The sequence below is a fragment of the Physcomitrium patens genome, chromosome 1 (genome assembly GCF_059467195.1).
Source record: "Physcomitrium patens ecotype Gransden chromosome 1, ASM5946719v1, whole genome shotgun sequence".
NCBI lineage: Eukaryota > Viridiplantae > Streptophyta > Bryopsida > Funariales > Funariaceae > Physcomitrium > Physcomitrium patens.
The window spans coordinates 8,065,598-8,084,596 of record NC_143410.1 but is presented as its reverse complement, the minus strand read 5'-3'; the positions used below and the strand labels follow the sequence as shown (position 1 = coordinate 8,084,596).

At 44.2% G+C, this 18,999-nt stretch overlaps 4 protein-coding genes across 7 annotated transcripts; 3 read left to right on the top strand and 1 right to left on the bottom strand.

Moving 5' to 3' along the window:
• Positions 1 to 1,221: 1,221 nt before the first annotated feature.
• LOC112279913 (protein BUD31 homolog 2) lies at positions 1,222 to 3,033 on the bottom strand. Its single transcript, XM_024514673.3, has 3 exons — positions 2,715 to 3,033; positions 2,004 to 2,191; positions 1,222 to 1,704 (listed from the first exon to the last, which is right to left on the bottom strand). The coding sequence occupies exons 1-3, from the start codon at positions 2,806 to 2,808 to the stop codon at positions 1,549 to 1,551; spliced, it is 438 nt and encodes a 145-aa protein (XP_024370441.1). The 5' UTR covers positions 2,809 to 3,033; the 3' UTR covers positions 1,222 to 1,548.
• Positions 3,034 to 3,542: 509 nt separating this feature from the next.
• On the top strand, positions 3,543 to 7,249 carry LOC112288188 (uncharacterized). 3 transcript variants are annotated; one of them, XM_024532133.3, is made up of 8 exons: positions 3,543 to 3,963; positions 4,119 to 4,259; positions 4,381 to 4,452; positions 4,706 to 4,780; positions 5,769 to 5,840; positions 6,004 to 6,063; positions 6,325 to 6,395; positions 6,515 to 7,249. In XM_024532133.3, the coding sequence occupies exons 2-8, from the start codon at positions 4,147 to 4,149 to the stop codon at positions 6,679 to 6,681; spliced, it is 630 nt and encodes a 209-aa protein (XP_024387901.1). In that variant the 5' UTR covers positions 3,543 to 3,963; positions 4,119 to 4,146; the 3' UTR covers positions 6,682 to 7,249. The 3 variants fall into 3 exon arrangements, with proteins under 3 accessions (XP_024387901.1, XP_024387920.1, XP_024387909.1); XM_024532152.3 differs by having other exon boundaries at positions 6,285 to 6,395; XM_024532141.3 differs by having other exon boundaries at positions 6,237 to 6,395.
• A 1,748-nt stretch (positions 7,250 to 8,997) lies between these two features.
• LOC112288174 (uncharacterized) lies at positions 8,998 to 16,139 on the top strand. Of its 2 annotated transcripts, none has more exons than XM_024532086.3 (16): positions 8,998 to 9,651; positions 10,375 to 10,507; positions 10,749 to 10,820; positions 11,074 to 11,148; positions 11,355 to 11,426; positions 11,637 to 11,804; positions 11,970 to 12,137; positions 12,355 to 12,426; positions 12,638 to 12,769; positions 12,998 to 13,494; positions 13,667 to 13,825; positions 13,929 to 14,059; positions 14,177 to 14,387; positions 14,559 to 14,790; positions 14,889 to 15,039; positions 15,185 to 16,139. In XM_024532086.3, exons 1-16 carry the CDS (start codon positions 9,471 to 9,473, stop codon positions 15,458 to 15,460), a joined length of 2,730 nt encoding a protein of 909 aa, XP_024387854.1. In that variant the 5' UTR covers positions 8,998 to 9,470; the 3' UTR covers positions 15,461 to 16,139. The 2 variants fall into 2 exon arrangements, with proteins under 2 accessions (XP_024387854.1, XP_024387863.1); XM_024532095.3 differs by having other exon boundaries at positions 9,005 to 9,651; positions 11,373 to 11,426.
• A 766-nt stretch (positions 16,140 to 16,905) lies between these two features.
• Positions 16,906 to 18,633, top strand: LOC112288183 (uncharacterized). The gene has a single exon (XM_024532109.3). It carries the CDS (start codon positions 17,137 to 17,139, stop codon positions 18,412 to 18,414), a length of 1,278 nt encoding a protein of 425 aa, XP_024387877.1. The 5' UTR covers positions 16,906 to 17,136; the 3' UTR covers positions 18,415 to 18,633.
• Positions 18,634 to 18,999: the final 366 nt, after the last annotated feature.

Sequence of the window (18,999 nt, the reverse complement as noted above, 5' to 3'; positions counted from 1 at the left end):
TCATAAAATCTATAAATTCTTAGTTTTATTTTTTATCTTAGATTTTTTTTCTATTTGAAGCTTTTGCTATCCTTAAATAAAGACAAGTACAACAAAATGCAACCATATCTTTATTTCTATAGATATTCCAATCTTTATTGTTCATTTTTTTCTAAATTGAATTCTGTAGTTTATGCAATTGCTGAAATTTTTCTTCTCGTGGTATTTTAATGCATTGTAAGTAATTATTTAAAGACTTTCTTTTCAATTCTATACTCACATTCTTATAGTTAATTTTTAGTGGTATCATGTTACATCTATTCTTATTATTACAAATACTCTATTTTTTAAAATAATGTTATTAAAAAAACCCAAATTTTAATGCAAAATTTAAAAGTGTCCCAAAAAATATTAGGTCTTTTTTAAACATCTACTTTATGTAAATTCTAAAAAAAATCAATCTAAAAATCTATAAGATCTTTTTATGATGAGAAGTAGTTTAAACTCTTAAACCTAATTACATATATTACTTATAATAATTGATATAAATATATATATATATATATATATATATATATTTTTATTCCACCAATATTAATTTAGAATAACATGTTACGTTTTTTAATCTTCAAGTGCCAATACAACAACAAAACTTTGTTTCCTTTCTTTTGATGTATAAACGTTTTTAAACTAAATATAAATACATCTATATATATGTATATATATATATATATATAAACAAAAAATATATAAAAAGAAAAGGAAAAAGAATTGAAGATGTAAATAAAAAGAATGAAATTTAAGAAAAACTCAAAAGCTTAGATAAATAGATAACAATTATGACATGATTAGTTTTGTTTAATAATAACAATTTGAGGTGGTTAATTGAATTGCCTTTTCACACTTATAATATCTCTAGCAATCCAAGTTTCTAAATGATCATTTTTCTCCTGTAAATAAACTTGTGAATTACATTTCAAAGTGGGATTTGGAACATAAAGACCCAGAATATAAACTCTTGAGGACAACATTATACATGACAAAAAAAAAAAAAAAAAAAAAAAAATGCAGTCCATATCATTTTTTCCTCTTTTTATAAATTCTTACGACTACGACGACGACGACAAGAGCAAGATAAATTCTTCAGGCACTCACACCAATTGCATATCATAAAAGCAGAGAAAATTGTGGATGAAACAATACCATGACGATTTTTGTAAAGCTGGAGAATTAACAAGCAGCTTAAGTAAGAATCATGATGTAAGATTACTTGGCAGGAACTACTGCCACACATCACAAATATAAATCTTCCTGCCTGACTACCTGCCCGCAAAATTAAAGGCTCTGGGAATTCTACAAGCTAACACTTTCCATGCCTGACTACCTGCCCGCAAAATTGGAGGCTCTGGGAATTCTAAAATCTAACACTTTCCATGCCGCTGGCCTCAGTGACATATTAGTCTTGCTTCGCCAAAATTGAGGATACATGAAAGTCACAAACTGTACAGAAATCCTAACCTATTTGTTTTTAAACTGATCATAAGCAAGACAACCGAATCACCTACATAATTAGTCTCCACTTGCACAGCCATGACAACCACAATGCACGCATTCGATAACCTTCTCTTCTCGCAGATGCTTGGGCACCCGGCATACACATGTTGTTCCATAGTTGTGATCACGGGGTTGAATACACCGCAAACAACACAAGCGCTCGTAACCAGACTGCCATGTAAGCCACAAATTCCCAACGGCAACATTAGGCATCGATCAGGTAGAAAAGCATGCCACATAATAGCAAAATCCAGATTACATTTCATAAGAAGACAGTATCCGAAATTAACAAAAATACTAAGTTAGAAAATCTTCGATTATACATTTGCAATGCAACAGCAGGATCATGATTACCGCAACAGAGAGCCACAACAATTTGACATAATAATACATGTATTACGCTATGTACTGTACAGACCTCAAGTGATGCAGAAGCTACTAGATGACCAGCCAAAGATTGAAAAACTTACTTTCTTCCATTTGGCAATTAAATTCTTGTCCGCGTGGCCTTGTTCTAAGCAGAAGTCGAATAGCTTTCTTGTAATGGCCTTCCGCCTGTAAAAGAGATCGTAAATATAACGACTCTTTTGATGTGAAATTTTGAATATGGGCCACAATGCCTCACATTTTCTCTTACCCTCATGGGTTTCATTCTCAGCTGCATCCCACAACAAAATTATATTTCGGTCAATTCAAGGCTCCATATTAATATGTCACCATCTTGAGTTACTAAACTGCGTAAAATTTGGAACGTAAAATTAAAAATGTTAAAACAGATAAAGTGAACAAAAATGGCCAACGCTCATAAACTCTACTATGCCGAAGCAGCAAAATCTAACAACACAACACTAATGGCTATTGCCACGAACAGACCTAGAATTCGAAAACGAAAGAGAAAAATATTGCAACAGCACACGCTCAATGCGATATCATACGATAGGGACATACACAGCTAAGCGTAATCACGAGCATCAACAGCTCGTGAAGCTGCAACTAACAAAAAAAGTCCGAGGCGTTTTAACAAATTAGCTATGGAGATGCATAACCCGACAACGTAGAAAGCGCCCACCTCCCGTCACAAATCCTACCCAAAGTAACCATAAAACTTTAGGTTTACTGGAAATTCTCGAAGAAAAACGTGAAAAATAAAAATAAAAATAAATCCAGCACAATCGACGCACCTTCACGCATTTTAGTTTCTAGTTCGCGCAGAGTAGGCTCGATGAGCTCCCATCCCTCGGGATACACCGTCCGATTGGTGCGTACCTTGGGCATCTCACTCTAGCTCTCTCCTTCGTACTGACTCCAAGCAAAAGCCTGCCCCCGGGCCTTGTAATCGAGCCAAATGGCGCGCGCGACAGACTAAAAGAGAAGTTGGGCTCTAGAAGAAATTAAAGAGTGAAGCATCGGGCATGAAGCGGAAGCTTGAGTGAGAACATAGTATTGTCATCATCCGCAAAGCTTCGCAAAACCTAGATGACGACAATGTGGAGGTTTTGCCCGTTGCTTTGTCGCCAAGTTCCAATGCCCTTCAACCCTACAAGCTCCCCAACATTCGTTGCAAATACTTCATCCATTTAACTTATTCATCCCCTCCCTGACATCTTCCATGAGAACGCTGTTGAAAAGACGACTTCTTTAGTTCCAATGCCACTTGTCAAAATCGTATCACTAAATATAATCCGATATACGTTTAAGTGTTTGACGATTGTACTTCTTAAAATTGCAACAATGGCCACACTCAATGCAAAATAGTAATAGAATTCTCATACGAGTGTGTTTCCTTATAAAAGAGAAAACACTTTACCGATCTAAAAATAATAGTGATAATATGATGAGGTCGCCGCAACCTTGGCACTGACTACAAGTGCCACGTCAATTCCGGCGGATGTAACCGCGCCAAATTTTGACGCCACGGTGGAGTGCAAGGTCCACGGTGGCACCAAGCCTCACATCCGGAGCACTACGTAGTGGGATGCGTCTCGTAGTGATAGATGACCCCCACTAGCTGCACACCCACCGATGGCCTCATCTCACTCTAATCTGGGCACTATCCGTTCTTTTTGTGTGCTGTGGATTCTGGCCAGAGGTTGTATTCTTACTGCGTGTTTTCAGCTGGTGGTGGGTTCATTGTATTGCGCACACACGCGGTGTTGAGTTCTGCCCCGTCGTGAATCTGATACGATGCGCTGGAATTCGTTGTACTTGTCTAGAGACTGTCCGCTGCAGTCTTCGGGTAGCGACTAGGCTGGGACGATGGCCTTCTTGTGCTGGGGAGCGTGGTGTTAGTTTGATAATACAGCTTGTAGTGAACAGTGGGGAATTTGAGGTTGGCGGTAGCGATGACGATGGCGGCGTCTTGTTTCTTGCTTCCATTGACGCTCTTGTGCTCAGTGTTGCAGTTATCAGTGGGCACCCCTGAAAGCGATGGTAAATTGCCTCATTTGTAGACTGGTCGAATGGTTGTTTCGGAGTCTGGTGCGGATTAGTGAACAGGAAAAAGTTGGAATTATTTGCAATGAGAGGTTTGGCTGGCGAAGTTTTTTGGCTTGAGGATGGCACTGATATCGTTTCGGGGCCTGCAGTGGCAGCATTACAAGGGTTGCTGCGCGAATGGCAAAGAGCGTCTACTATCTTGGACAGCTGAGTATGGAGGAGGATGCAGATCCTTGCGGTTCCGGATGCAAGGGTGTCGTCTGCAGCAAAACGCATTCAGTGACAAATTTGTAATCATCTTCAGCTAGTGGATCTCCAACGCTACTGAAACTTGAATGATTCAGTTGACGAACCTCCAGCGTGTGCTTCAATTGTAGTCACTCAATAAGCTAACTCGACGAATTTATGCAGACATTTGAGCAGTGCGAATTTGAGTTGGGGCATCCCAACCGCCATCGGAGGTCTCCAAGAACTGATATCTGTGTATGCATCTGCTAGCTTTCTCATTGTTTACAGGCATATGGTTTGATCTTTAAATGCTGGTCTGCTTATTCGAAGTTTTGTTCTTTGGAGCAGACGTTTGAAAACCCTGCCAACTAACTTACACTAGAATGTCAGCTGATTTAGTAGAGTAACTATAGGAACCTCTGTAAAAAATTAATTATGATGTATCAAGCTTGAGCTCGGAATGGGATGCGCGGTTCGATTGTTGTGAGGCTGCGCTACTCTGGTGCAGGGATTTGTTGGAGAACCCTAAGCTGACATCCACCATCCCAAGGCAGATAGGGCAGCTGCGGCGACTCACTCACCTGTAAGTATCTCCAAACGCCATACTAGTGACGCCCTGTTTCACCATGCACATCCATAATATTCTATATCTGTTCACAACGTTGCCGTAAAATGAATATTTCGCAGTCCTGTCTAAACAGTCCAGCGTGCCTACATCCGCACGAAATCCTTAGTTAGAACGTGAAGATGAAGGTACCGGCCGTGCAAACTCTCGAGTACTTGTGAAAACCTTGATCAAGCGGTTGTGGATGGTATCTCACGCGCGACTTAGTTATTAAAGAGCTAAATAATGTTGAAATAGTCATCAGATAAGTGGCAATCAAGCTGGTTAGCTTATGAAACCATCTAGATGGTACATAATTAGCTTCTGAGGCAACAAGTATTTACCCCAGGGCTTCCCAACTGCTACATTATGTGAACAAATTAAGACCGGATATAAGGGCATCTGGATCTAAGTCTTGCAATAATAAGGAAACTTGTAAAAGTTGAAATGGCTATTACTTGATACTTTAACTTGGTGGAAGGGTTTCCAGGCTGTGGTGTACTCAACATCTTAACAACCTTATTCTTAAGCACAAATAGAAACTTCGAGACAACGTTCAGGAGGTAGTTAGCAGATCATGGTTAGCATTGCACTGTAACGTATAAAGCTAAGAACTGAAGTTGAACACGTACAGCGTGGCCAGTGATTTTGTGGAGACAGCTAATAGACTTACGTCGTAGGGCTGGGGTATCTAAAGTGATGGCCTCGGAGGTCCGCTCCTTGATGGTGTGGTTTAAATTAAGGGCAGGATAAGATTACTACAGTTACCCATCGCGCAAATAAGGGGAAAAAGTTCCAGCCGCCGAACACCCGTCGGAACGCATGCCTTCAGTGTGCCATTGCAAAGTTAGTATTTGGAAGCATTCTAGATGGCCATGATCTATTTGTGAATTATTATAACAGTATTCAGTATGCAATAACAGGAAAGATTCTTTCTGAATAATGCGTGTACGGCTTGACACTGCAGGAAACTTTCTGGCTGTAATTTTCACGGCAAGGTCCCCGAGGAGATTTACAACTTGAATAATCTAGAGTATTTGTAAGTGCATCTGAAGCTGTAAAGTATGTTTGCATATGAATTTTGACTGGTAGAAGCCGTCCCACTGCTTTCTGCAGTATTAAATCATTTCTTGTCAGTTGGTCACTCTTCTTGAGGGAATCTTGAATGCAGTTGGCATATGACGGTGCTTTGAATTATCTAGGGACTTGTCGAACAATCCACAACTTTTGCAGTGCGAGAATGCCCAAGACCTCATCACTCTGTAAGTCCAATCCAACCTGTTTTTATTGATTACATGTGTCATTGCTCAGCAACTTTTGTTGGGTCCTGGGAGTGAATTTTCCACATATTTGTTCTCGTTATCAGAATTTTTGAACGAAATGCAAGCTTTTGACACTTGAAGTAGTCCTGAGCTGCAAGGCCCGGAAAATACAGGCCGTTGCCATGTTCTCTGCTTAGATCGCAGTGCTTGGTGCGAGACAGAATGTTTGCCTTTGCTGAAGACTCGAGCTGCTTTGTGCAGCCGGCGGCAGCAATCCCTCACTGTCAGCCGTCGTCGATTACTCCACCATCGCACTCTGCTACAGGTTAATGGTACGCTATCTGATCACTTAGATTCCACTCAAATCATGTCCACTGCTTTTACACCCTCTTCGGAGAGCTGTCACAGTTAATGTACTATCTAGCACCGCTCATTCCAGTGCTTTTGCCAGGACGAACGCCTCTGCCCTTATTCTACACATACATCGCTCTTGCAGTCGTAGGACTCGTCATTATAGTCACCTTCACATTCTGCTTCTGTCGGTGGTTGTCCGTCCGAAGGACACGACACGCAGACACTTACATGATGACGCCAATCGCACCATCCATGCCCAAGTAGCAACCTACAATTACGAGAATACATGCCAGAAAAAACTCAGAAGAAGACTAGAGTCGACCCATTCACAGAACTGTTGGGGATTGATGGAACGAGAGGCCTGTTTCGGGGACTGCATGACCAAGTAAAATGGAGTAAACGAAACCCAGCAGCCTCAGCTCCTCACGAGAAGGTCCCAGATTCGTCGGATCCTAGTGAAGCTTGAAACTCAATCTCTCAGGCATGATATCGAACATCCTTCGAGAACCTCAACAAGTCACCGTGGTCGCGGCAAGTGCGCTGCCAACAGGCTTGCTTATTGCCATGCACTGGTGTCGGCAGTTGTTTATGTACTGTCTGTCGAGATACAGAAAGAAATTTCGCACGGTAAGTATCTGATTTTTCAAAGCAGGCACATCTGTAGTTGATCGTCAAGCGGTTCGCTGGACCGGCTTCCGATGTTAAGAGATCACGTATCGCATGTTTTGCAACCGGATATTCTTTTGTGTCGGTGAAGTAAGTGTGCCGGTCCTATTTTGTTCGTAATTTTTATTTTAAATTTGTGTTGGTTCCAACCTTGAATTCTTTTCAATTATAGTACAATTTGAATGATCTTTTTGATGCCTTTTCATCTTAAATAGAATATTCTTAGTGTAACTTTTTATAGAATTTCTCTTTAAACAACTGCAAAAACAAATGTAAAGTAAATTGTAATGTCGATAAGAATAGACACCCTGAAATGTTTCTTAATGCACAATATTCCTTGACTAGCCTTTTCTTTAACTATACACATTTTTATCAAACTTTATTTTTCAACGAAAAGAAAATACCATTCTGAAAAGATGCTAACATGGAAGCAATGTTTTTCTTTTTCTTTTTCTATCAGATCTTTGGTCTTTCCTGATCCCTCTTTCTTCACTGTATTCTATTCTCTTTTCATCTGTTTATTGTGTGTGAGGAAATTCAATCACTATTGCACAATAATTGGTTCAATTGGTAGAATGTACACTTAAAAGTTACCAAGTAGTACAACAAATATAGATTTATGTATGGTGAGAGCATGGTATGGGGAGGCTAAAGGTACTTGGCAACATTCCAAGTATCTTCAAAGTAAAACAATGTAGGCATGAAAATGGCTTTCACATGTCACATCACACATACCATGAAATATATATATATATATATATATATATATCCAATTACATGAGAATGACAACGAAAATTTGTTTCCCAACTAGTGATTGTCAGTTCCATTACAAAAAGGGAAAAAAAAAACACCAACTGGTATCCACCTCGAGGAGCTTCAGACAGACAGACAGACAGAGGCACTATGAGATGTGCTTGCAGAGGTGGACATTGCGAGAGAGCAATCGGAGCTTGCTTTGTGGGGTCTCGGTGATCGTTGAGAAGGCCTGCTCCGTGTGGGTTCGAGGCTTGGACCCTCCTGCTGCTCTAGCTTTCCCTCTACAAGTTCGTGCGTCTAGAAGGAAGGAAGGAATGAAGAAAGGAAAAAGAAGAAAGAAAGGGAGGATATGTGCAGGATGCTGCGACTGCTGGCATCTTTGCCTCGGCCACGAGTGGTGTGTTGCTGATCCAATGAGCAACTCGGATAATCTCAGATGCGCAGGGGGTTGCTTGCGCAGTGTCTGTCCTGGCTGGCGGAATGGGATGCATCTCTGCAGGGCTAGAGGTTGTGTGTGTAAGAGCCAAAGCGTTGCAGATGGAGTACATGGTTCCCCACCAGGGCCTTGAACCGTCGACTGATAGGAGTACCGCCGTACTGCGAAGCGAACGGAGAGCAGTAGGACTCGTGAGGGGGTCTGTGCGGAGCTGCAGCAGTTGTGCAGGGCGAGATCAACGCCGCCACCGTCACCATCATCCTCGCTGTTATCGTCGTCATCGTCGTCGTCATCATCACCCTGGCAGTGCCGAATTCGAATCGGACGATTGAATCTGGTAGCTGCCATCTGGACATAGCCGGAGCTGAGGAAATGATTCGCTGCGGAGGTGTTCAGTTCCGCATCAGGAAGAGGGGAATGGTGGTGAGTGGGAGCTTGCGATGAAGAGTGGGAGATGGGGATGGGATCCGATCCACGGGAAGAGAATTTGCGGGAGGTGGGACGAGGAGAGATCTAAAAATACGATTGCAACGCGTTTGTAGTTGCAGCGGGACTTGAATGCGGGTGTGCATGTCATGAATGTAGGTGAGATTGCGAGCGAGGATGTCATGTGGGTCCCCCCTTTTTCGTTGTAGGTGGCTGCAGCGGCCACCAATCTCGGGCCGGAATCCCGATCCTTCTCTTACATCCCAGATCATCACCGTGCTTCAGCTACAGACCAAGCCAGCTTGCCAATTGCTCCCCACCTCGCTTCCAGCTCCCTTTCCTCGTCACTCAGAGCTCGTGTGTCGCTCCGTCGAGGTGAGAGCCTGCGTTGTGGTGGTGCAGTGCGCTTCCTGGTGTTCTGCGCTGTCTCGAGGCGCTTGGTACAGTGGATGCTGGTGGTGTTCGTGCGGGCTCGCGGTAGAAATCGGGTCACAGTCAAGGCGAAAAGTTATCGGAATGCGTGGAACCCATGCACAAGGCCTGAAATCGGGCTTTCAGCTCTTGGATTTTTAGAGATTGGTGGCTTGGATGGAAAGTATGAGGTAGTAAGCAGAGCGCACAGAAGGGAAGCACGTCAGTGAAGTTGTCTGAGGCTTGGGGTTTCTAGAAATCTTTTGCAGCTGAATACAGAATTGTGCTCGAATAGAGATTCCACGGTGGAATACAGGGAGGATTTAGGGGTTAAAAGATGAGACAGACGTGGCAGAAATGGCAGATTATGGGAAATGGGGCTCAGCTCAGCTAGGGGAGCAGCAGGTGGCTGCCATGGCCTGGGATCCCAGGCGCAACCACAAACGTTTCCAAATTTTCTTCTTCATTTTTTCTTTGTTCGTGTTCTCTCGTTTGAAGCCACTGCCAAGCGCCTCCGCCGCGACTCTGTGGTCAGACGGTACGTGTCATGCTCCTGCTTAGAGTCTCGTGCACATTTAATAGGCTCGTCGGGTGTTTGGAAGCAACTGCGTCTTTACAGGCCACTAATGTATATCTAGGAAAACTGCATGAATCTTCGGATTACCCGTGGGTTTAGTAGTGCGTAACCTGCATTTGAATCACCATCTGCGAAGGTTAGAGATGAGGTATAATTATAGCTCCCATTATTCTGTCAATGGCACGAATTAGGAGCTAGATTACGCATTTTCTCCCTTTGAGCGCTCAAGGCAAACGGTACTAGGTAGCGTTTTCTTTTTGGGCAGTGTTGTGTGAACTTGTCGAAGCATCTGTTACAAATGCGGCAAGCAGAGAATTAGCCTGTTGCATGGTACCGGAAACAAATAAGCAGGATGGTGATTCAGCTTTTCAAGGAAGATTGTGAGATTATGGGCAATGCTTTTCAAAGAAGCCAGTGAAAATGCTAGATTACTTTTTCAAAATGCCTACAACGTGCTATTCTCTCATTTTTAGCGCCAGCTCGAGTATCATAGCGGCGAAAGCCTCGGTGTGGTAGTATTGTTTGTTCCAGCTAATCATCACGAAGTGATATTGCCGTTACGCTGCAGTAGTCTTGTGAGGCTCCGGCTGATTCTCTGCCTCAACATGACAAAGATTATGTCTGTCAATAATGCCTCTTAGTTTGTCTCTGAAGTGCTAAATTAGTTGTGTGTGAATACTGCAGCGAGCGCTTTGTATGGACTCCGACAAGCTTGGAATGCAACACCAGGGCTACTCCAGAACTGGACCTTGGGGTCCGATCCATGTTGGAATCAGTGGATGGGTGTTTCTTGCTTCCAAAATTCAGTTATTTCACTGTCAGTTCGCTTCCATCTTTGCATTTGATTTAAAGGAGCTCTAGCGATATGCCTTTTGTTGCATTCCAATGTCCTCATAATATACAAGCACCAGACTGGCCACTTGTATTAAAGCAAGCTGATCTATGACAATGTACAAGTCTTTATGTCTTTCTGCTTACTACGAAAACAAACAGAGTGCACTTCTGTTATGCTTACACCTCGCCAAGTCTAACGTGGCCTTTTCGATCGCATTGTGAAGGAGGTTGGATAAGTTCGGGATCATAGGAACTCTGTCCCCAGCGATTGGCAGAATGAGGAACCTTCTATACTTGTGAGCATTCCGTTCACGTTTTGTATTGTTTTGTTTTTGTTTCTGTTTTCTTTTTTCTCTTTTTTTCTTTTTTTCTTGTTTCCTACCCTTCTGTACCTAAGCTCTCTCCCCCCCCATGTATATATACATGTTAATGTACCTTATGAGTTAAAGATGTGGGTTCGAAGATGGGTACTTGACGGTGGCCAGTTGAAAATGTAACATTCCAAGATGAATACGTGTTCTCTCTAACACACGTCTTTTCATTTCGCAGAAATATAGCAAACAATCCTGGGCTCACTGGAGCTATCCCCGAGGAAATTGGTGACTTGTTCCGCTTGTATGCATTGTGAGTACTTGGAACACCTGGTACACCCTGCTCTTAGTAACAAACTTACTTCTGGTCGAAAGAGGTGCTGGACCTTAATTTCCAATGGCAGAACATCTGACGAAGTATCTGGGTGTGTAAATCTTCAGACAGTTGGCTAATGTTTGTAATTGCACTTCTTAGGGTAAGTCTTAGCTTTCAAAATGCACTTGTGTGTCTTTCTGCAGAGACTTATCCAACTGTAGTTTATCTGGAAGGATACCGGGGAGTCTGGGCAACTTGGGAAATGCTAGCTATATGTGAGTTTACCACCCAATCTTTTGGTTTTCATTCCCTCGAAATTCTTGAACACATTCGCGTGTATGTTTGTTATATTTTCATTTCGTTGGTACCTTTGCAGGTATTCATATTATAAGAATAGTTCTTTTCTTATCATGGTCTACTGTTGACATCGTTACTTGTGAAGCGAAGATTCGCTGAGTAGACTTTTTGGTATTTTGGCAAGTCAGATATCTGCAGGGAAATCAGCTGAGTGGAGAACTACCTTACACCATAGGTTATCTATCAAAACTTCTCGAGCTATCTCTGGGGCGGAACAATCTTAATGGAAGCATTCCTTTCTCCTCGCCTGACGGTTTCCCCGTCGGTTTAAACAATTTGACATCATTGCTGACCTTGTAAGTGCAACGTGTTCTTCAAAACTATATTTTTTGCCTCGAAAAGACAGCGCGTGCGTGTGCAACTTCTCTACTCAGCGTTCTGAAGTTTTGATAAAATCACTGTCGACGTTATTTTCTGATAATACCACATTTCCTAATTTGCTTATGGGGTGGAACACGCAGGAATTTGGAAAGGAACAAACTAAGTGGGAAATTATCTCCTTCTCTGGGCCAACTGCAGCGCTTAACAACATTGCTTCTCCGGAGGAACAGTTTCAGTGGGTGCTTGTCCTGTGCCATATCGAATGAAGGACTCTATGGACTCGACAATCTAACAGAGCTTGGTCAAATGTAATTTGAGGGAACCCATCCTTCCAACCACTGAATTTCTGTTGAATCTCTTACGGTTGGTGCTCAGCTGTTTAATTTTAACTTATTTTTGCATATGTAGCATGTCCACTATTCTACACTATGCTTCACACCTTTTATGGATTGAAACCTGGTCATTGATTTTGTTCGTTTAATTGTTTAATGAATTCTAACTCTAATTAGTTTGTTCTTCTTGCAGTGACCTGAGTTTTAACTCTTTTGAGGGACCTATTCCTGACTTTCTTCTGAAACTACCACTTATCAAAATTCTGTATGTAGTGCTTCCCTCTTCGATTGAGACCTGGTTTATAATATGTTTTTGCTGTTCTTAAATGGTACAAGCACTTAAGTGTTCTTCCGAGTCTCTAATTGGTCGCTTGAGTAACCTACACTTTGCGCTTCACAAGGAGGTTTGTCAAAAACAGAGAAAGCAGTTGACAAGTTCACACGATTCCAATATTTATTGTCGCGTCATTTTGCAGAAATTTGAGTGCGAATCGATTTGCTGGAGTTCTGGATGGTGGTCTACGAGCTTCCGGACGCGTGGATATTTACCTCGTCAATAATAACATCTCCTCTATTATCAATTTTCCAAGCCCGTTTATTGATCCAAAGTATGTTCATCAGACCTCTTCCTTCAGTTGATGTCACTGTCTTTCCAATACGAAGTGCTATTACGATTAAATCGAAAACTCTGAGAACAGGGGTTGTTCCGTTGTTGTAAACAAAGATTCAATGGCCTTTCCAAACAGGCCATCTTTCACCAGGGTTCCATGGGTTTGAAAGTATGAATGGCTATATTAAATTCTGAACAGTTGGTTTTGATGATGTACCCTTTACAGGCTTGGGGGCAATTCCGTCTGCCAAGATCAATCGTTCCCTTTTGTTGATATCTGCACCTACGTTAGGTGTACACATGGAAGCACTTCATGGCAACAGCGAACGTCGTGTACCACCGTGTGCGAGAAGGACTCCGTTGCCCATCCCACAAGTTGCAGCTGTTCTTATCCCTACAGTTGCGACATGTTCTTTGGCTGGTCGAAAACCTTTGGGCTTGACGGGGCTAGAATTGGGCATCTGAGGAGACGGCTTGCATCTGAGCTGAATGTGCTTTACGGAGATGTGTGGATAGAGAGCGCCACATACAAGAACATAAGTGAGCGGGAGCTCTTGGCGAAGGTCCTTTTTTTCCCACCTTCGCCAAAACAGCGTTGGGATAAAGCTCAAATCACTTCTCTAGATGATCGACTGGTGAACAAAACCATCAAGCTTCTGGGCTATGATCCTTATGGTCTTATATCATCCAACCTTCGGACCCTCACAAACCCACTGAGTTCAGGTATAGGGAAATCACACATTGTGCCGCTTCGCTTTGAATCTAGGCGTATGCCCACCTGTGGTACACTCTTATTGTTTAGTTTCGAACTGTTAGTTTTCTCGTGATTTGTTGGAACTGTTTCGGGACTACTCAACACTTTGTGTAACGTTAGTTGGATGGATTCCCACCTCAGGAAGTGCGGACCCAATCACGAAGCAACAGCCCAACCACAACTCTCTGCCTATTGTGACGGGGGTTATCGGAGGATTCGTTGGTCTGGTGACGTTAATAAGCCTTTTGATATGCTTTGTCAAACGGAGAAGAATACCTTCTCCTCTCGATAATCATGAAGGTAACACACACCGACATTGCTCAATCCATGTGGTTCAAGCAAGTCGATGATTCTTATAATACCAGTTTGGTTGATACTTACATGGTTGAGTTGTCGCTCACAGAAATATTTGACCATCTCAGCCCTGATCATTTTCCGAGCTGTCTCTTCTCTTACGATGAGCTGAAAGCCTCGACGAGGAACTTCCACAGGGGGAATAAGATTGGGGAAGGGACCTTCGGCGCAGTTTATAAGGTGGACCTGTAATACCATTATTCCTTCCTTCAACTATCTTGTTTCTCCTTGTGGCTCACGACGTTTTTTCAACGCGTGATATTGTCCTTCCTTGACAGTCTTCTTCTCTGTTGACAGGGCACTATGCGGGATGGCAGTGAAGTAGCAGTGAAGGAGCTTCCATCAAACATCAAGCAGGATAATCAAGCGTTTCTCAACGAAGTGGAACTAATCTCGGGCTTTCAACACAAGAATCTCGTCAAGCTTCGTGGTTGTGGAATCCGTAACAACAGCCGGTTGCTCGTCTATGAATATGTCGAAAACAACTGCCTCGCCCAAGCCTTGTTTGGTCAGCCCCACAACTAAATCTTTTCTTCAATATAGTATAGTACACTGGTGGGATTGTGCTGAGTTTTTCAACTGTTGATAACTGCAACCATTGGGTGAATGCGAGTTGGAATCGTGGCAAGTATCCAGCTTCTAACTCTCAACTTCAAACTCCGTCTGTGTCTTTATATAGGAAGCAAGGCAATATTGTTGGAGTGGCCGATTCGGTACAACATCGCCGTGGGGATGGCCAAAGGGCTGGCATGCCTCCACTCCAGAGGCCCTCAACGCCTTGCCCACGGAGACATCAAAGCTAGCAACGTTTTGTTGGATAGATTCTTGGAGCCCAAGATCGCAGACTTTGGTCTGGCTAGAATGTGCCAAAACAACGAACGGAAAGTGCTCACCCGCATTGAAGGAAAGAGGTGAGTAAACATCTTCGAGACTGTGACTTCATTTAAATTTTCTTCTATCTCTTAGTGAAAGTTTCTAACGTGTTTTTACTTGGATTTGGAAAATGAAGGGGCTATGTGGCACCAGAATACGCTCGTTATGGTCAACTTACAGCGAAGACGGATGTCTTCAGCTTTGGTATAATAGCTCTGGAGCTTGTTTCCGGTCGAGAGAGTATGAACCCCAAGTTCCCCCCGGAAGAGCAATACCTTCTCTCTTGGGTGAGTCCGAGAGGTATCTGTGGTTATTTTTTATTATTTTATTTTATTAATTATTATTAAATTTCTTAATGACAAGTGCCGCTTTTGATTTTGATTCCTGTCAAGTATTTTCTGCCTTGTTTTGACGTTGGGTGCTCTGGAGCAGGCATGGAATCTGTATGAACAGAGACGTGTGATGGACTTGGTGGATCCCAAAGTGAAGGAGGGATGTGACGAGGAGCAAGCCCTTCTGCTCATCAAAGTGGCGCTCCTTTGCTCCCAAGGGGAAGGCTTCTCTCGCCCACACATGGCCCGGGTGGTGACTTGGTTGTCTGGGGATGCAGACATCCCGGACATTCCACAGCGACCGGAGTTTCTTGGAATCGGTCTGACTGATCCAAACAAATCGAGAGCTCGTGGGACTGCCTTGACCACATGGTGATTTGATGGAAAAGCTCCAGAGACTGCAATTGACTTCTATCGATCCACCTCTTGATTACTTCTTGTTCGGTGCTGGACCTGTTGTTCTTCCATAGACAAATTGGCTGCCAAGCTGTGTTGTGCTCGACTTCGAGAAGTTGCTGAGCCCATGCATCGTTCTTGCAACGAAAGAAACGTTAAATTTGTCTCATTGGGTCCGTCGGGACGGAGTCCGTTCACACCATCTGATAGCAGTGATTCAAAAGCATGAGGCACTTTCCGAACAAAGAGCAACACGAATTGCGTGCTACGTGGTTAAAGCAAGCAGATTAAGAAAGAGCACGAATGCCCAGGCACTCGGCAGTTGTAAAAATTCTTTTTGTATAGTATGCACTTCTTTAGGGTCCAATTCATGTGTAGTTTTGTCCCAATCATCCCAGCTAAATTCTGCTCGTACTCGAGACGACCTTTGAAATCCATTTCCCGAAAAGATAGGGTTGTGAGTTCTGAATCTGCGGCGACCAGGTTCATGTGACGACAGAGATTATTTAATTTAATTCGCTCACAGAGATCTTACATGTGAGCGAATTAGCCGCTCTGGTAGTCAATTTCACGAGACAATGTGTTGCTTCCTGACCAGCTGTCATACTCAAGTGGCGAGCAATAATTGTAAGCTGGAAAGCGGGATATTTCGGCTTGGATATTCCTACTTCCGAGTATACTTGCATTTCTCTTTCCACAAATAGACGTCTTGCGCTAGCACCGACAAAGTGTTGAAGTCATGGTGCAATGATTTTATTGATAAATAACGTGGACCAGCTTATCGTTCCCACCAGGACCTTCAAATTTGAACCACCATCTATCATCTCCAACGCGAGTCACTGTTTCGAGGTGAAACTTTATTGATTCTTCACCTGATGCTGTATTTCCCAGCCGAAATTCACTTCTTTATGCATGATGTCCTGCTCGGAGAGCAAGGAGGAGGATCTTACTGCTGTTATCCTGACAAAAAAAAAATGCGTGGCTAGATTTACTTGAAGAAATCTTATCCACGAATTCAAAGGAAAACCTGCACACGTACCGACGATCAGAATGGTGGTGATGAGAGAAACTTCGTATTCATGCGCCAATTCCCTCGCGAATTTTAAAATCTGAAACGGTCAGCAATGCTACCTGACAATTAGCGTTCTAAAACCAACCTTTCAGTAATACCGTTCTCCTGTAAAGTTCGTCCGCAAGCTATTATTTGAAGAATGCGCAGGTTTCCCCCTGCTACCGTACGCTCCACTTGGGGTCCTTTACAGCTGCCAACTCTTAAGTGACCGGCGCCTTACTCGGCGTCAGACTCACGTGACTCGTCGATAATTTGCTCCAAGTTCCGAAATCTGTCGTACAGACAGAAATTAGGGGTTTGGGTTGAAACTTGTTCGTGGTGGGCACTCCAAAACGCGCTTTGGAAGTTTGATCCCATCCGCTCCAACCCCACCCCAATCGAACCCCATCCGACGTAATCGGATCACTGGTCCTACTTTATTGAACCAGCCCTGCTATGAAAGCGATTGAGTGCTGAGTCGCACACCTGAAAACTTCAGTCTTGGCCCTGGCGTGTTGTCAGTAGCACAACCTTGATCTGCTGAGTTCGCCACCCGCACAGCTCATATTACCCTTCAGTGTTACCGCTGTGATCCATCATCGAGGATGGCACAACGCATTTGCATTGCGATTGTGCTACTGCTTTGCTTCTCTGGAGTGTCTGCTCAGTTTACACCCGACTGTCAGGCTGCGGCCATTTCGTTGGCGTCATGTTACAGCTATGCGTCGGGTCCAGCTACCACACCCCCCTCGGATTGTTGCGCCCCCCTTCGTCAGGTGAACGCGAACAATCCTGATTGTGTGTGCCAGGCACTCGCCAATGTGGGTACCAGCACAGCTGTGAATGCTACGAAGGTTCGGGCGCTTCCCAGCGACTGTGGCATCACAGTAGACTACGCAAGATGCCCGGGATCAGCAACGCCTCCTCCCTCCGCCGGTACGCCCCCCATGACATCTCCTCCCATGGGTTCTACTCCTCCTTCGATGACCCCTCCCATGGGTTCAACTCCTCCGTCGATAGCTCCCCCCATGGGTTCCACTCCTCCTTCGATGGCTCCTCCCACGGGATCAACTCCTCCTTCGACCGCGCCTCCCATGGGGTCAACTCCTCCTTCGACCGCTCCTCCCATGGGGTCAACTCCTCCTTCGACCGCTCCTCCCATGGGGTCAACTCCTCCTTCGATGGCTCCCCCCATGGGGTCAATGCCTCCTTCAATGGCTCCCCCCATGGGGTCAATGCCTCCTTCAATGGCTCCCCCCATGGGGTCAATGCCTCCTTCAATGGCTCCTCCAATGGGGTCAATGCCTCCTTCGCTGGCTCCTCCCATGGGCTCAACTCCTCCTTCGGTAGCTCCTCCCATGGGCTCAACTCCTCCTTCGCTGGCTCCTCCCATGGGGTCGACCCCTCCTTCGATGGCTCCTTCAATGGCTCCCCCAATGGGTTCCACTCCTCCAGCGATGGCTCCTTCTTCCGGCGAGACTCCTCCTGCAATGTCACCCCCCAGTCCTCCCTCCGGCGCTGTCTCACCTGCCCCCATTATGACCCCTCCCTCCGGCGGTACGCCACCTGCTCCCACAGTGGCTCCTTCCTCAGGCGAGATGCCTCCTACTCCTTCTGGCTCCATGCCATCCCCTCCTCCAGAGAGTTCTCCAATGGCTCCTTCCAGCGGTGCTACTCCTCCAGGGTCTTCTCCCACCTCTCCGTCTGAAGCCCCTGGCTCTGTCAATCCCTCACCAGCCAATTCACCTATCGGAGCCACTAATCCACCTGTAACCTCCCCTGAGGCTCCCGGACCTGTTGCACCCAGCAACAATGCAGCATCCATGGGCGCTTCCTGGACTGTTGGAGTGGCGGCGGCAGTGGCTTTGCTTAGATTTCTGTAATTGCGACCGTTCGACATCAGCTGATTTTCGGAGGTGCAGTGTTAAGAGATTTAGAGGCTAGTTTATCACTCTCGACACACTGTATCGTGTCAAAAAATTTGCGGAATTTTGTGCTCGATGTCCATCTTGTAGGATGATAATTCGATGTTTCCGCTGTGTATCTCTGTAATGAAATATTTTTTGTGTCGGAGTTGACAAACTTCCGGCCAATTACTGCCATTTTTCTCGTAGTGACGGTTGGATTTTGTTCTCAGCATTGTGTGCAGAGTTTGCAAATTAACTCAACTCTCTCCGTCAGAGCATTCTAATCCAGCAATTTCGCTTTCATCAGTGTACCTTTCTACAAGCGAGGTGTTCCCATGGAAACGTGACCGTGCCGCGGCATGATTGATTAATGTTGGGTAGTTCTACAAATCTAGTGAATGTCTACTACAATATTGTGTACCTGCGCCGAAAGTAGCCATCACAATTTAGTCAGATGTATGGGCTCTCTGTGCTTCACCAGGAACACTGTATATTCGTGTGTAGATTAATTTAACGCTTACTTCACCCACATTCGTGAGGTGGAAATTAATGTTCGGGATG